Source organism: Labrus mixtus, chromosome 11 (assembly GCF_963584025.1).
Source record: "Labrus mixtus chromosome 11, fLabMix1.1, whole genome shotgun sequence".
Lineage (NCBI taxonomy): Eukaryota > Metazoa > Chordata > Actinopteri > Labriformes > Labridae > Labrus > Labrus mixtus.
This window is the reverse complement of record NC_083622.1, coordinates 13,498,019-13,516,377: the sequence shown is the minus strand read 5'-3', so window position 1 is coordinate 13,516,377 and position 18,359 is coordinate 13,498,019. Positions and strand designations below refer to the sequence as shown.

Here is an 18,359-nt window from a genome sequence, read left to right as displayed (position 1 = left end):
TAATGGGAAGGCTTTCAACATGATTTGCTTTTTCCAGCGTGCTGGGTTAGAGATCTATCTCTATATTCCCTCATGAGGAGTCAGTGTCTGGCCGGTGTGATTTACGCCATCCGGGTGTTACAGAGAGGACCAGCACTGACGTGATGCCTCCTCTATGTGGGGAGTGTAGATCAGGAGAAGGCCGTTTCATCATGTTTTAGCACCTTCTTCGTCTCTGTATTGACTTTTGTCCCCTCTCTTTTGTTTGACTTAAGAACATAATAGAACAGGACTACCTGACACAAACAGGATCCTTTTCATTTTCTGATTGTTGTACTACATACAAAGGCTTGCAAATATATTATTGAAGCTCCTTTAAGTGAGTAGTAATCGCTTATTGTTGCACGAGGAATAATGTGATTATAGAGATTAATTTCACACCTCAACTGTTAGGACAGTGACAGAACTTTTTGCTCTGCAATCCAATGCATCTTAAATAGGGATTCTGTTACTATCAGGGAGTCAGTTGAAGATCGGCAATGGTAATTTTTATGCAGATTTAAACATATCAGTCATTCGTAGTTCTGAAATAACTAGTTCAATATAATCTGTAAATGCAGAAGCCAGAAGCCAGTTTTGATACTAAAAGACAGACAAAAATCAAGACAGTGGATTTGTTGATGAAATGAAGCAGCAAAACAGATGATAAAAAAAGTGCAAAACAAAGCAAACTAATATAAATTTGAGAAAAAATAATGTTCAATCCACACTTGACTTTGTGCAGCATTCACTGAAGCATGCAGAGTAAAAAAAATAGCTGTTTCAGTCACAGGACTGTTGATTTGTAAATTGAACAACAAGCTTTGTATTGCGCCTCTCTATATAACTGCTGCTGTAATCCAAACTGGATGAAGAGTGTAGGGAATGAAGCCCAATCACATCATGGTGAGCTTTTCAAAACGCAGAGGCTGTGACTAAAATTTAAAAAGTGATACAGCACTGCTCGAACCAGTACGCCGTGAACACCCTTAAATCTGTAACCCCTGTCGGTGTTGCATTTTAAATCCAATGCTCTGTCGCCCATAGAAGTCAAAACCACTTAAAATATGTCACTCTAAAAAAAACTGCACTGCAGATTCAAAAGCAGACCTCAACGCCACAGTACTGGCAGGACTTCAGTCAGCTCTTTGTGACTCAGATGTTTCTGTTCTTCTCCCTTTCTCTCCAGACTTCACAGGGACAAGGCTCAAATAATGTGCTGAAGGGGGCTTTGAACTCTGGTGAACATGCAGAAACTGGGAAGCCCCCCCTCCCAGTTATTTAAACCAACAAAACCACCTGAAGTGGCTTTACAGGAGTAATCAATTAATCCATACACTGAAAGAAAAGTGCTGTCTTTTTGAAAGAGTATGGTTAAGTATAATCAGTCTCAGTTAATCATTTTAGCCATGCATACCTGGAAAAAGCCATTTGATTGACAAAGCAAATTGTGATTGCAGCCACATACAGTGTATTGAATGGATTAGGAAGTAAGAAGCCAACACATTGGTTGGTTCCTTTTGTGTGCACCATGGAGTTACAATAATGACTTTTTTTAAAATTGCAAGAATAGTCTGAATGCCATGGCACTTTTTTATGCTTCGGATATATTAAAAAATTGGATTTTGAATTCCGGCTGATTCTGCGGGGGTGAGTGCTAGCCTCGATTAGGGCACCCCACCGATGGCTCTACTTCCCCCATCCTCTTTCTAAGGTCTCTCTTCAGACTTTTCCCGTTGTCTTTCTATTTCCTCTTCTGTTCTCTTTGCTGTTATTTTCCATCTGTAACGTTGGCGCCAGGAATAGTTGTGTTTTGTTTGCTGGGGACAATTTGGGCCGTGTGGTAGGGTAGGAAGTGTCTGCGTTGTCACTGCCTTGCTAGCTTGCTTAAACTGAGCCTGGATCTGTTAAAGGTGGCAACACTGTTTTGACTGCAGTTGCAACTAGTACTAATAAGGGCCACTAGGTTATGAAACATTATCAGTAGGGTATAGGGGCATAATTGGGATTAGGGTATTTCAAACACTAGACTTTAAATATTCCAGTTTTCAGAAATAATGGCACAACTAAGTCTGCTACTTGACCTCTACAGTAGGTTAATATCTAATTTATAGTTTTAGTTAAGCCCAACATTACTGCACAACCAAAAATATCCAGAAGTAAATAACTCTTCTATTATCAAATACTACATCATAGCTTGTTTTCTTTCTACATGGAAGAAGATTTGGTGACACAAACATTTTTACCATGTGCTTTACCTGTTGATTAACACAAAACCCCCTCATTATTACACACACACACCACTACTGCAGTGCTCTCTGTTTTCTCTCCTGAGCAAAAAACAATGGCTGATCCCATTGTTACCTGGCTCCTTTATTAGGCAGAGAATCTTGGGAGGCCCATTGGGACCCTGCCCGCTGCTAATTTACAAAGACACCAAAGCAGCTCTCTTGCCAAAAAAAAAAAAAAATGGGACACGGTTGCACGTATTCCCCTGATTACATAACAACTCCTGCAGCTGAAGATGTGTAGCTGACTGATCCTGTTCACTACAGCGCAGGCTTGACAGCAAAGACTGCTGAGTTCTCCTATTTAACACGATAAGACAAGGACAACACAGTCTCTCTCCCGGACGGCCTGCTGAGGTCCCTCATCCTCTGTAAGGCTGTAGTAAAGCAACGTTCTTTTTCGGATTGAAACAAAAGTTTGAAATTACATTTTCAGTATCTTATAAACTGTTGCCTCCAGAAAGAATTTTTTGAGATGGAGTAGCCACTTTCATCTAAGTTGACCGTGAATATCCCATAAAAGGCAAATCAAAGTTTCTATTCATCTCAGCTGGTCACAGATTAGCTGTTCAGGTACGGAGATTAAAGAGGACGACCAAACAGAGCTGACTGTCAAAGATCGGCAGAACGGAGAGCATTGAAAAAAGAAGACTGCATAAAGAAAAGAGGGATTAGACGATCTACTGAAGAAGTCCTGACAGCAGATTTTCACAATGCTGGCCTGGGCTGTAGGCTTTCAACAGTGCCGGTTTAAGGACTAGTTTTCAAGCAAGACAGATCAAGTGAGTTTTCTTTATGCCTCTATTTCAACAAAAGAAGAAGACTTTTCCAATTTCCCAACTGCTTCAGGGTGTGTTTGGCAAAGGATTTAGCAAAATACAAAGGAACGAAAACATGTCTTTCTTTTTTGAGATTTTTAGTTGTGGACATTCACTTTCCCTTCAGGACAGGGTATCATAAAGGGTCAAAATATTTCTCTAAGGCAACTTTGAGCACATTGCACTCCAAGCTTGAATAATGCACAATCAGTGTTGGAACTCAGATGACCAGTTGCACTTTGACCTTTCAGAAACAGCTGGAAAAACAACTTTAAACGCCTGTTTTTCCAGTAAGAATGAGAAGCAAAGTAGTTTCACAGGAATCAAGAGCCCACCTCTGCTGTGAGTCACAACATGTACGCTGCCCGGCCCTCCTATCTTTACGATTATATACACACCATGTTCAAGACTATTCTGTCTACTGGTCAAGATTCTCACGGTCAGGGTGGAGCATGCCTCTCCTGCTGCTTGATGCAGACAGAGCCAAAAACAAGCTGACCTCCCCGCACAAAGCCCCCTATTGGCAGGAAGGAAGTTTTTTTTTTTGTTGTCACAAGGAGGAGGTCACATTGTGTGTCCCATTCTATTTCCAGAATGAGGCAACATGTCAGTGCATCGGTCTTGTGCATGAAATCGGACCACAGCTGGGTGTCCTGAAACTTCACGTTGGCGAGTTTCCAACATGTAAAACTGAGACATTGTTAAAGCTCAGTGAGTAGTCATGACACTGGCCTTGAACTGCACGATCACACCATCACAGTATTTATAATTGAACATCTGACGCAGAAACTAAGCCAGATTTGTCCACGAGTTTGAATTGAACCCCTTATCCTGCACTTTACTGAGTCTCTCTTTTTTTTTGTGACATGCATCTCTGCACCAGAGGCAAAAAAAAACAAAAAAACGAGCTTGACAGCATCTGTGCATACAAAATTTACATCCACTGCATTTGGAAAAACACATCCTGTGGGAAGGCAAGCAGCAAAGAGGAGATATGAAAGGATGCCAGACCGCCTCCTATGGGTCTGCATCACGTTAGTAGTGAGCTAAACATAACATACGGAGGGGGATGGGATGGGATGGGACTAGTCAGATTACCTCATCTAGCTCAAATTGTGTTATTATAACCCTGTTGACTAAACCCTGTGCAAGAGAAAAAGACGTTGTGTTTTTTTCCAGGGACATCAGCAATAGGATGCAGCTGATGATCAGAGCAGTTTTTAGTTTTCATCATCAAAAGGTTTTGAGATTGTTAAATCATATTTCACTGTCACCAGATTACATCCTGGCTTGAGGTTTAGGTGTTAAGCTTGAGGACAACAACAACAACACTGCATTAGCTTTTGTGATTTGTGGACTGTCTGTCTGTTTCCGCAACGCATAATGGACTATTCATAATGCATCAGTCATTTTTATTCCACACCGCACTGTAGCTTCACCTTAATCGCACCAAGGCTTTTCAGACCCCTAAATGAGCCTGTCAGGCAACTATAAAGTTAACACAGACGAGACGTTTTGAATCATTTTTAGTTACGTAGAGGACGTAAATGACAAAAGCACCCGTCGGTATTTTCCTTTAGGCTACACAGGACAGCTTCCAGGTAGAATGAACTATAGCGTCAATAAACACTTACATGTTGCTCCAGGCAAAATATTATCCTCCATTTCGGCGGCAATACCCTCGCTTTCTGTTCTTTTGTTCATTCAAACATGCGAGTTTCGGCTCTTCCTCTCCGGCACTCCTCTCATTCCTCAGGCAGAACAGAGGTGGGGGAGAAACTTGGTCGAGTCACTCCAGCAGGATAGCACCCGAAGTCCTGAACGAGCCGGGGCTGGAAACCTTGCGTCCCCAAAAAAAACAAAAATACGACAACGGAAAAGGTTAAAATAAAAAAATAAAAAAAACACTGCCAGTACCTGTTAACGCCTATTTGCAGGGGCCCTGGTGGCTCCTGAGATAAGTTAAATAAAAAGGTGTCTGAGGGAATGTGGGAGACAGTGAGCAGCAGAGGAGTGAGAGAACTTTCTCACTCTCCGGCACACCACAGCTGATGCTTCGATCGTGCGGCTGAGTCCCTGACTGGCCTCAGGATCGGACTGCACCATTAGCCAAAGGGGGGTACTGTTACTAACCACAGCATTGTTCGTTAACCGCTTGCTAATTTTAAAGCCATTAAATAAAAATGCAGAATCTAAGCGCCGCAAATCAACTACTGTTGTATATTCGAGGGAATGATTTTCGCTTGAAACGAATTTCTTCATCGGAGTAAAGTATTTGTCCCCCTCTCTTTTGATTGGCTCATCCGCCAACAAAACTACAATGCTCGAACAACTAGCCAGTTCACAGTTCACATTCAATTAAACCTTTTCCTTAAAAACCTTTGACCACAGTAGCAGTAGGCATAATGTTTGTCCTCTTTTTTTTTGTTCATTTGTTGGTTGTGAAAAGTCATTTTTAACATTAGATTTTTATGCAGTACTAAGAATTAAGATCATTAGTATTTAGGCTATTGTATTCACAGCTCTTCATTGGCAAAATAACGAATACCCTGATTTCCAACATGTAATAATATACATTTATTTCAATCACCACTACATTTGCAGGAAAAAACACTATGAAATGGAATAGAGGGGTAATAGAGAGGTTGTCAGAACACTTTTCATCTACGCTGACTGGTGCATGAAATCAGAAAACAAAAAATTTGGGGGCACTAAGATGAGGATCTTTTCAGCCTTTTAAAACTAAACCTACTGAGACTTAATGAAATGTATAGTGTTAATAATTTGTTGAAGCAAATAGGTTGTACATGCATGTAATTTAAGCGTAACAAGAACACTGGATATTCCTGTCAGCCAGGTTTTGTTTTGGAAGATGGATGTTAGATGCGTTAAACAAGTTACTCCACCCTAGATAAAAATTAAAAAAAACTACCATCATGTATTTTTATATTTTATGTTAAGTCAGAGCCAGATGCAGCACAAAGAATCTCAAAAACTTTAAACCTCTGAGGAATCTTTGTTACATAACATGCTTTAAGCACTGGAGAGTGTCCACTCATTCACCACCTGTGGATGTCTCGTAGCATCTGCCAAGGTGGGGGCTGGGCCAAGGGCTGACCGGCACGCTTGAGAGTGGACACCCCCTCAAAAGGAACCTAGTGGGGCTCTTTTGTGCAGCTGTTGAACTGTGTTACCCCAAACCCCCAAGAGCCACCTGTCACTGCAACTGGAAAAAGGGGGATATAGAGGGAAGTGGGGGTTGGGGGTGCTGTTGAATGTGTGGATGGTAGGATCTGCAGAATGAAAGTTTAGAGAGGTGCGTGCACTATGCATGTCTAAGAGTCTACTTTTCATGTTATATTAATCTTATTTAGAGTCCTTGGTGAATGCACACTGCCTCAGTGGTTTTGCCAAAGATCCCAGTCTCCCTGAAGCCAACAGTGTGCGGATTTAAGAACTATATCTGTAATTGAATCAAAGATAAGGATCAATGTTTTGAAACAGTAAGCAATAAGAGAAAGGTTGGAATTATTTTCAAGTCTAGGAAAGATTAAAAGAGAGCAGGGGATGTTTTTTAATATCAATGTCTCATCAATGCATAAATTCTGCATCATTTTCAAAAGTAAATAGAAAAAAGTTGCCACATTTCTTTTTATGACGCACATTCATTTCTACTTACCAAAAGCCTGAAGGCCTAAAGGTTTATACAGCCCTTTAATAATCTGTCATCTTATCGTTCAAAAGCAGCTCAAGAAACACAAAACAACTCTGTGCATAAAGGGAAAAAAGAAAGGTTAAATTGAAATATTTTGGATATACTCATATTGTTGGTGTTATTCTCTGTTTAAACTCTTATAAGTAATAATTACATAATTTATTCTGTTTTATTGTCAAAAAGATTTAAACAAATCAAACAGTAAATTTCAGTAACATTTCACAGCTCCTCTTTATATTTGAAAAGATGAAACAAATTCTTGATTAGTTTAATAAACTCATTTTTTAAGGACCTGTTATGGACCATGAAAAAGTAAACCAAATGTTTAATTCACACACAGACTCCTTTTTCAGTTGCTTTCAGTAGCAGATGCATGTTCTTAGATCCTTTGTGTGGTCTCTTTAGCCAACATTGAAACCCTCTACTCCTTTCATTCAGTCAATTCTCATCTCTATACCAAGCTCTTCAGGCAGCACGTGCCTCCTCCTTTAGACACCACCACCTGTGCACACACACAAAAGATGTGGGTTTTTTTTCAATCCAATCAATGTTACATCTCCTGTAGATGTAAGGTCGCTGGGGGGGGGATTATTATTCTGAATATTTTGCATTGAGCTCTGTTGAGAAATCAGATAATACCTTTTATGAATAGATACATCGACCTTCAAATTGATGTGCAATAGATACATTTACTTTCTACAAGACAAAACTGCAAGATGTGTTTTTGTTAAAGATTTATTTTTGGGCTTTTTGTGCCTTTATTGGAGAGATAGGACAGTGGATTGACATGCGGGAAGGTAGCTACAGGTTGGATTTGAACCTGGGCCGCCTGCGTTTTGGGGACTATAGCCTCCATATATGGGACGCGCGCACTAACCACTGCGCCACCAGCACCCCATTGCAAGATGTGTTTAAAGGAAAATGGACCAGAAACAAGAAACAATAATCTTTAATCAATCAATCTTAATCAATCAGTCTTTATTTGTATAGCGCCAATTCGTACCAAACGTTATCTGAAGACACTTTACAAAAAAGCAGGTAAAAGACCTTACTCTATGTTATATTATATTACAAAGACCCAACATTAATCCATCATGAGCACAGCACTAAGCAATGTTTAACTTTAGATATGAGTGTCAACATGGTTTATTTATTATATGTCTGAGAAGTCACCCACATCTAACAAAAGGATGCAACATCTACATCAAAATCAGTCTCTGAAGCTTTTTCCATATTTTACCAAGAACGAGATAACCTTGACTTGAATGTGACTGTGCACTGACATTGTAGCCAATAAGTAATTACTATTCAGCCTTCCAAAATTGACTGTAGTCCAGGTGCTTGAGCCAGCAGTCTGATAGGAAAATGAAAGGCCTCAGTCAGGATAAAAGCATACCTCAGAGTCGGGAGGCGTGTGTCCGTTTATCTCACATCACTGTACCATGCTGTGCTAATGAGACGTTCAAAATAAGGTGGATGCAGATGAAAGAAAAAAGCATGGAGTTGACCTCCATTAGCTGCATTTTTGATGTGCTGAAATGTTACCTGTCCTTGTTGCATTCTGCACACAGAAGTGACTGAATGAGATACACACACCCAAAAGTGGGTCGCGGGGCCGTTTTCAGTGGGTCGCAAATGTGTTCCTGGAAGAAAAATTGTTGTCAAAAAGAATATGAAGTGCTTTTTTTTAACAAGTTTGTTTCATTCAGGTTTTTTTGTTCTAGTACGCTTTCTACCATTTGAGGTCCAAACTAAACAATTTTTCTTTAAATAAATCTGATTGATTGAACATTATGAGAAAATTGGGTCACGATTTTTCATGAAAGAGAAGATGGTGTCCGGATGCTAGACCAGTTGAGAGCAACTGCCTTAAAGCGTCTTTATCTTTCTTTTCTTGTCACATCCTTCTCTCCATTTCTCAATTTGAATTTAGGCTAAATTGCACAGAAACCTGTGATCGTGTCATCTCCATTTGTGAACCACTTGTTTTTGACTCACTGCACACAGGAAGCGGGGGGGGGGGGGGGGGGGACCCCTCCACCTCTCTCCATCCCTCAGTGCTCAAGAAAGGACTTGATGTTGGGGCTGCAGCTGCACTCCCCATCCTAACACACAGAGACCTCCATACATACAAACACACTCACACATCTCATTAAACTGCCAGCACCTCATCATGCCTCCTAAAAAAAGGCAAAAAAAAAACACGAGAACACAGTGAATAAAACAGTAGACAAAAATCATTCTTTGAGGATATGATTGCATCAGTTAATACACACAGAGAAAAGAAGGGGAAGTAACTGGAGAGATAGGAATGAAGGGTGGGAAAAGCTCTAAAGAAAAGAAAGGAGAGTTTAGGGTCCAGTAAGAGACACAAGAGAGCAACTGATAGAGCAGAAGAAAAGAGAGTTGCTGATGAGGAGTTATCTTTGCAAAGATAGTATTCTGAAGACTTCTGTGTCTCTCTTCCTCTGAACCCTTTGAGGGATTTGATACTTGAGCACAAACTGATTGTAGGAGGAAGTTAAAACACAAAAAAAAACATTATGAAGCTTGGTTTTTCAAATAGATAAAGCCCTTCAATATCCTACAACCCCATACAGCCTTAAGAAACATAACTCAGAATTTTGATCGATGTGGGCCCAGATTGTGAGGGCACTCACTCTTTCTGCTCAGTGAGAGTGGTGAGAGAATCAACTCATTGCAATCAGGTGTGTGTGGAGTTTTCATATACCCTGAGTGTCCAGTGCTCTGTGCTGACTCATTATCTCACCTTCAGAGGTAGTGAGAGGTTCTCCCTGTGGTTTCTCGAGTGGTTGTGTGTATCTACGTATAAACACCAACAAGAACTTTCTGCATAAGTTTTCCGTTGCCGGTCTCCCAGTGTTTAACTTGGGGTGCTGGATAGTTTCGTGTCTACTCCAGTCTTTTGTGTTATCAAAGGTCTCACTGGCAGCCTTTGCTTTTTGTTTTGTGTAATCTGGGTCTCCTGGAGAATTTTGGTTTTGAGTCAGCTGCTTGGCAGCAGTGGTTTAGTTATTCCTTTTCAGTGCATTATTTAGGTTAGGAAGCCTGTTGTGGCTCTAAACAGTTTTGTTGTTTCTTCCCCCCTTTCCAATCTATCGCTATTGCGATTTTGTGGTTATCCTTCTGGGATAACTTTGAGACACCCCTGGGTCCGCACTTGCGTCCCCCCATAGTACATTATTGAAGCAACCAAACTGCATTGACATAAGCAGTTTTGGCACATAACAAAACTTTTTTTGGACCATCACTTTTGGTAAAGAAAGGGCTCCCGTCAGTTTCTTCCAAGGAACATCGTCCCCACCGCCTGTTGGTCTTGAGGTCAGCCAGAGTGAATGGCAAGGGTAACCCTCAGCCTGGTAATGAAACAACAATAGCAGGAATGTTCAGAATGTCCCCAGAGAGTATAGACCTAGCCGATGTTATAGACTACTGAATACACTATCTCTGCTTCAAGTAAATGGTACATGGCAGCAGCAGCATGGGTGGGGTAGCATAAGGGAGGGGTGGATATATGACACTAATTAACGATGATGGATTTGCTGAGGAAATATCTTTGGTGGTATTGTCTTAATCTATTCTAGTTAAGACATTTAGCAAAGACAGTTCTGCACAAATATTAAAGTAATGTTGTCGGTTTAATTTGTGTTGCTGGTTTAGTTTTCAGGTTTCTGAACGCATCCCCATTCTTGTTTCCTCATCTCTGTCCAGACTAAGCAGCTGTACCTGTAGGAGGCATTCAGATTCACATAGTTTACGACCTTGTTGTCTTTTGTTTGCTGTAGTGTGATTTAATCAGACACTACATCACATGTCACACTGGGAAAATGTGTGTGTAAGCGCAGACGGTGCGATAGGGAGAGATAGAGTGTGGGAGAGTTCCCTGTTTCTTTGTGTGTCTCTCTGGGGTGCTGGGAAAAAAGAGTCCTGTTTGGTATGAATCATCTGAATTTGGTCTGCAGCTTATTGTAGCCATGGGATTTTTGACTTGAGTTGGGAGGTCTGGATGTATTGCGAGAGTCTTTTCATATGCATGTTTTACAGTACATGAGGCGCTGAATGTTGAGACCTGCGGCTACATTGTAACAACACAGAGCTATGGGCTAAATTCAAATGAAAAAAAGCTCTTCATGGCCCAGCTGGCTTGTACTTAGTATATGCTGGCTGGATGTCTCATTCAATTTCTGTCTCTAATTGTTACATTTTTTTTAAACATATGATGCAACAATAATAAAAGGATTACTCCAGAAACATTGGTCAGTAACATGGACAATTCCACCATGATCAGTCTGTAAACGTTTTTAAAACCTTGAGTATGACATTTTGGGAATCGTTTGGAACCAGACCTAGATGTGGTTTTGGATGAATATTGCTTTACCCCTCTTTTTGGGCTGACAGGTTGCTGTGGTTTGTTAATCAAATATATCATTCTGCATTGAAGTAGACATGAAACAAGCAAATGAGACAAAAAAATAAGACTGTTTACAGGGAGCCGATTGCCTTACAGTTAGGATGCACCTAAACATGGACGTAGTCTCAGTCATGTTACTCATTGGTTTCTGTGTTGTTTTATCACCTTGATGGCAGTCACCATACTGGAAATACTGGAACCTACCTAACTTTAGGTCCACCTAGTAACAGACAAAGAGCTGAAGTTGAGGCAGACTGTGTGTCTCTTGGCAAACAGCCAGACATGATGAATAACTTTTGGTCTTAATATAACCAAAATGGATTAGTCATCTTTTTTAAATCCCCCCCCTGCACAGTGTTGCCGAAATGAGCTATTCACCACAGTTTTGTTTTTTGAATGTGTTTGTTTCTGCAGTAAAACAGGTCTTTTTAAATGTTTGCTTATTTGACTACTGGAGGGGAACTGCAGTTTTTGCACTTCCACATTGGCTTCATTTTTCCTGGAGGTTGCCATTTGGTCGCATCCTGGGTTCAAGACCGAACTGCAGATCCTCTCCTGCATGTCATTCCCCACTCCCTCTCCTGGATGTCCTACACCACTTTCCTATCCAAATAAAGTCATAAAAGCCCCCCAAAAAGTCAGTGCAATGCAGTTTAATGCACTTCCATATTGACTTCACTTTGAAATAAAAAGGTCCAGACCACTTTTTTGTGTATGGTCGTGCTCCATAATGCAGTTATAAACCTGATGAAATCATCAGGGTTGTGTACCATATTTTCAAGAGCCTCCCACCAGAGAAAAAGAAGAAACATTATAGTACTAGTTTGATGAGCTTCTTGGTGCTCGGACTCAATGACCTTCGTGTTTGAAAAATGTGGAGTTCTCCTTTGAAAAAATTACAGCAGAATTATAAGCATTAAATCTATGAAAATTAGAACTATTGCTATTTCTTAAGCTAAGTTAAATCATTGAAACTGTTCCCCATATGGTATCCAATAACACAGCCCACCACTGCTCATAAACGCCTTGTGCTCTGATCTTCCTTGAACAGCCTGTCCGTCCTCTCCGACAACAGGTGGCATTACCCCGGGCTCATTACGTCGTCTTCCATGAGGAATGTGATTCCACAGCAGTATGTCTCAAACAGCACAGAGCCTGGCAGACCATGACGTAATGGTCTAAAACGTGCTATCAGTTAGAAGCGGGGCCAAAACACGTGGAGTTGGCTCCGCTCTCCCCCAGGGCCCCTCTCTATTCTCCTTTTCCCTGTCTCTCTCCCTCGACCCCACAGCCCCTCCACCTCCCTTCTGCTCCACCGCACTCTCTGTTTATGAGTGCATGAATCGCTCCATTTCACTATACCCAACTCCCGGCCCACTACCAATCCCACAACTGCCTCAATAATAGAAGTCCCCCCTCCCCATGGTTTCATTTCCATGACAACTAACAATGAGGAGAGAGGGAGAGAGAGACGGAGGAAAATAGCAGAGGTAGGGGAAAAAAAAAGTGAATGAGAGTGTAGGAAGGCCTTGTCTTGACCTCTGCTTCTGTTTGTAGGGAGGAAAACCTTCAACAGGCAAAGTTTCAGTGAGGTTAAACTGACCAATCAGGAGAGCACCAGCAGAACCACGGCTAGGTCACCATGAATGTTACCTCTGGAGCAAGTTAGCGAGCTCAATTTAGAAAAAGTTACAGCGTAACTTACAGAAAGAATTAAGGACAAAATGTCAATGAAAAAGAGGCACACAATAGAGCAAAACAGAACAAATTGTAAAGCCAGGAAGAGGAAAGAGGCTTAAAGCATCCAAACGCTAACATTACCATGCTAACATCCACACTGTGCAATGCTAGCATGCTGAGGTTTGGCAGGAATTATATTTACAGAGATCACCACCTTTTTGTATCAAGCCAGCATGCTAACAATACAGCTATGCTAATCAAACTTGCAGAGGGTTTAATGTTGTTTTTCTTCTAAAAATCTTAAGCAAACTTCACAATGAATGAAACATCTAAGATAACCAAAGTCCTCACCATTGACCTTGAAGTGGCATGAATGACTACCAACATTTCATGGAAATCAACACAATAATTGTAAAGATAGTTCACTCAAATCTTAAGCAGAATTTGTAAAAACAGCAAAAGTAAGGGATCACTAGAGTGTTTGATCTGAGAAAAAACTTTTATGTATATCTCATGTGTTGTGACAATCTGTCAAATTGATGCTGACATTTTGTATTGGTGTTTAACAGCTGGTTTGGGTGAACACGACACGATTTATCTTCTTGGCACAAGTTCTGGCAAACAATTCAGTGTTGAGAGAATTTCATGAACAATTTTTTTAAATGTTATGCTAATTTAGATGCCAGAAGAAGAGAGGATAACCAAATTTTGTAGAATTAATCCTCTCTAAACGATGAAGCCACCTAATAGTCATTCAGCTTTATCATGACCAACTGATCAGTATGGCCAATGCAAATGTCAGCTGCTAATGTGACTAAAACTCAAAAGCCAAAGATTAACCACAGGGGGAAAAAAACATTACAAAAAGTGAAAATGACAAAGAAAATATGTGAGTTCCAATAATTCGCTTTACAAGCATACGATATGACATGATAAATTACTTTACAATAGGATAAAATGTGAGATGCAATGTGATATGAAACGATATGATATGAGATGGTGCCATACGATACCGTATGGTACCATATGATTCAATATAACTCCATATGACACAAAACACTATTAACACAAAACTAAAATGACCTATATATTTCCTGTTTTACATGACTCATCAATATTTTCCACTTTTCAAAATATGTGTGTTAAATGGTTACCTTCCCTTGTCATTTCTGTAAAAGCTCTCAGTACTGCTAGAAGGTCACAAGTCAGCCTGTGATAGAAATCATTGATTCATTGTCATATGGAGGGGTTCCCTCCAGAGCGACACAAACACAACAGAGATAAACAAAGGGTGAAAGGGTATGAGGTCAAGCTCCAGGGAAGCTTTGTCACACTCACACACACATACATGCTCTTACAAACGTGAATGCACACACACATACATAAGATTAGTTGTTTTTTTTAATTCAACCCCCTCTGCTCTGGATTACAGCCAGGATTAATTCTGTATGCCTCAGAGCTGCTGAGGGAATATTTCTATGAGGCTGCAACCAGTGTAGGTGCAGTTCGTCTGCCCTTTTGTAACACCAACGGCTACTTCCTAAATGAGTGGAACAGGGGCGATAACACTTCCCTTTCAATTCTTATAAGATTACCACTTCCTCCTCATGAGTATCATGATGATAAGAAAATTCCGCCAGAGGAAAACAATACTGCAGCAGAGATTAACAGCTGCACAAAGTGTTTGGCTTAAAAAAAATCTGCATATCAAGAATTGTGCAATTAGATACCCAAAAGTATCCAGCTTTTTTAAAAAATTGTAGTGACGCTATTTATATACAAGTTCAAATTCCAACACAGTAGCGTGTCGTCAACAGTCAGGGGAGTGACAGCAATGTGAAGAATGTGCTCGTAACCTGCTGTACTTTGATCACCTTACAAACTCATAAACTACACTGTTAATAAAAAAGGATCTGGTGGGGAAACACATGCAAAAAAGAATAATGAGGAAAAAGGGCCTGAATGTGATCTATGTGTGTGCATGTGATGAAGCCCCTACAGGCATGTAAGCATGTGAGTACAGTAATAGAAGCACAGCAGCTTGTTAGCGATCTCTCTTGTTAATGATACATTATAAAACAAATGATGAATCTGTAATTAACAAGCTGTAGTGCACAGAAGACCAGAGACTCAATTTAGTCCTCAGAGCGGAAACAAATGTGATTCATGCTGCAACCCCACTGCTGCATTTTTAATCAAAGCCCCTGCAAGACATGCTCAAATTTAGCTTCCAAGTTGAGTCCAGGACACTGGGGTGACATATCCTAGGGAGCTGGAAAATAAAAAAAGAGGGTGAAATCAGTAATCCTATACAAAGGTTCTAGGGCCTCCCAGTGCAGCGTCCTCAATCCCCCCTCAAGAGCCTGCTAAAATCCCCCAGACAGCAGTCCTCATTATTTGCCTATCAGTGGCTTAGCTCCGCCCTCAGACAGAACAGAGATGGAGGGATTTACTATAGAGTTAAAAAGGAAGAATAGAGACACCCTTAAGACAATACAAAATCCCTTAGAGCCACAGGGTTGTTTTGATGCAGACAACTAGAGAATTTGAGCAGAACAAGTATCAGTATTATGATGATGAAAAGAGGATTTATGGAAACTTTAGATCACATTGTCAGTATGAACAATAAGAAAACATTGTCATTGTACATTTACATTGTAAATAGATCCGTTTTCCACATGATCCAGTTGACACTGACTCTGAGCACCATTGTCAGATAAAAGCTCTCAGTTAGCATCCTATTAGCGGACAACCCTAATGCTATTGTGCCATAGCTTATTAGCTTATTAGCTTATTAGAATAAGGGAAGCTCAGGGGGCTGCACTTACATTACATTATCTGTAATTGGAAAGAAGTTTGAGGTGACAGCTGCCGCCTGCGTCGTGGCTGTAAGGCAGCGTGAGTCACCGTCAACATAGCACATTAGCAATCGTTTGCCTCACGTTAACAGGCGCTCTATGCCTAATTGAATGGAAATAATATGTGTGCTCATATATTCCAAGACTTCTTACAATGTTTTTTCTATAATAGGAGATATAACCTTTGAAGTGTATGTCAATAGAGCACATAAGGGAGCTCTGAATGTGTAATACAAAGACGATGCTGATAAGGGTTTGCATAACAGCCAAACTATTTTACAGTTGAACTTGCTTATTATTGCCACTTTGCATCATGGAGGAAGAAGTGAATAGTGAAATTATGTGATTGACATTCGACCTGGGCAGAGCTGGGGAGCAATCTGGAGTCAAGGACACATCGACATGTGGCTGCAGGAGCTGGGGATTGAACCCCGACCCTCTGGTTGAGAGATGACCTCTACCACTGAGCCACAGCTGCCCTTGTACAATGGGGGGAGGGGGGGGGGGGTTATGTCGTTATTGTAGAGACAGGAAAGTGGATAGAGTCGAAACTCAGGGAGAAAGAGAATGGAGAATGACATGCGGGTTAAGGAGCTGGAATTCGAACCCTGTCAGCCTGCCTGGAGGACCACAGCCTCCGTACATGGGGCACTGCGGTTACCACTAGGCTACCGGTGCCCCACAATATTATATTTTTTATTACTAGCATTTAGGAAAATATAGTTTTCCCCAAACAGTGTTCAAATCAAATAACAGGAGAATGTTTCTATTTATAGAAACATCAATTTACTACACAAATAACAAGAAAGCAGGGAAGCGAGCGAAGACACAGGATGCTTCCAAATTGAATTTAGTCGATAAAATCTGGGTATTAATTTCCCTCCTGACACTATCCAAGGACAAAGGAGGAAGATGCCTGACTTGATTTATTAATCTTCTTCCCTCTGATCTCTTAAGCATTCAGGATTATTGCAGAAGTAAATCAAAGACTGTGATCTTCTCTGCATCGAGCCTTGACAGTATTTTGGAAAGGGGGTGGAATGTTTATTTTTTTAACCTTGTGATGCTGAATGGATAAATTATGTCATAATTCTATAAAGGGAAAGGATTATGACCGTCTTGATTTAAAGTTGACGTTTAACAGGGCTTCAACACACTGCAGCTGATTCGAATGACCTGCATCACAGCATACTGTATACACTGACATATATTTAATATAGACATTAAATTAGAAGAGCAAAGGGTGGAGACATCCTCCAAGGTCATTAGTCCAGTCTTGCTGATATGCAAATACAAGAACAACCACTATTTATATATGTCTGGATATATTCCCAAATTTATAAGAAATTATGTCAGATATGGTTACAGAGTGGAGATGACATCATCTGAGCTGTGTATTACTTGTAAACCTCTAGATTTGAACTATTTTGCACACATAATATTGTTTGCTGCTTTTCAAACATACACTCTATAACTTACATATATAAAGACAAATTCTTCAGCTGATGTACCACTGTAAACATTGCAAAAATAGGATTAAAAACACTAAACAGGACAGATTTTCTTTTATTTTTGACATTCTCTTTTATTTTTACACAGGGGGTTTCAATGTTGTTTGTTCATTGAATTCTTCTTTGACCCCTACCAAGCTCTTGGAATATTTATTATTTAAATAAATGGGCCTGTAGTATATCAGTAAACTGCACAGGAAGCATCACCTCGTTCATTTAAAGGAAGAATGTGCAACATTTACACATGCATGTAGCAGAAATCAAGTATATCCAATGTAAAATACCTCTCTGTCTACAGTGAGTGAGAAGCGTGAGTCTAGCTTGCTGTGTTGTTGTCAGAGCCGTGGTTACATCGTGTTTACATGGACGGAATTAAAGAATGGAAGAATAACATACTCAATGCTTTTTTTTTAACGTCACGTAAGCGTTTCTAGATGACGGTAATTCCATGTAAATGCACATGCAATGTGGAGCTACGAGCTAACTAACATGTGCTAGCTTAAGCCGGCTAACGCAACGATGCAGGCCACAGACAGTTGCAGCTCGAGCCGAGGACAATTCTGTCCACCGCGTGTGCTTGACTCCTTCATGCCAACGCAAGAGCAGGGGGGTTTGAGGTGTGTCGCTGAAGGAGAGCGGATGCCTTAGCATGACGGAGGTGTGGCCAAAACAGCAGGTTGTTTTGGTTTCACGCTGGTGCTCAAAGGCGACATCTACTGGATATAAAAGTCGCACATTCTCCCTTTAAATTATGATTATGATGTCAAGTTATGAAGTCGTTAAAGGCAAAAGTAAGGAGACTTTTACTTTTATATTTATGATTCACCAAACCCGAAGCCAAATGAAGTCACAATGAAGTCATATCCCTGAACACTGAAAGACGCTGGCGGTGATATGTTATGGCGTTTAACGAGCCTCAGATGAGCTTTTCAAAATAATGTGCATCCTCTGATCTCAGATAGACCGCTGAGATCACCAGGCATTCACGACACACTGGAAAGTCTTTATAGACATGTAAAAAAAAAAATATGCACCAACC

The 18,359-nt window shown here is 40.5% G+C and overlaps 1 protein-coding gene across 6 annotated transcripts in view; it reads right to left on the bottom strand.

Moving 5' to 3' along the window:
- map7d1a (MAP7 domain containing 1a) overlaps positions 1–5,186 on the bottom strand; it is a 39,246-nt gene extending 34,060 nt beyond the window's left edge. For 5 of the 6 annotated variants that reach the window (XM_061050149.1, XM_061050152.1, XM_061050153.1 and 2 more), the window contains exon 1: positions 4,759–5,185. In XM_061050149.1, the coding sequence (XP_060906132.1) occupies positions 4,759–4,828 (70 nt within the window). In that variant the 5' untranslated portion in view covers positions 4,829–5,185. Of the gene's footprint in view, positions 1–4,758 lie in introns of all 6 variants that reach the window. The other variant, XM_061050150.1, reaches the window with a different exon arrangement.
- Between the last annotated feature and the right edge of the window lie 13,173 nt (positions 5,187–18,359).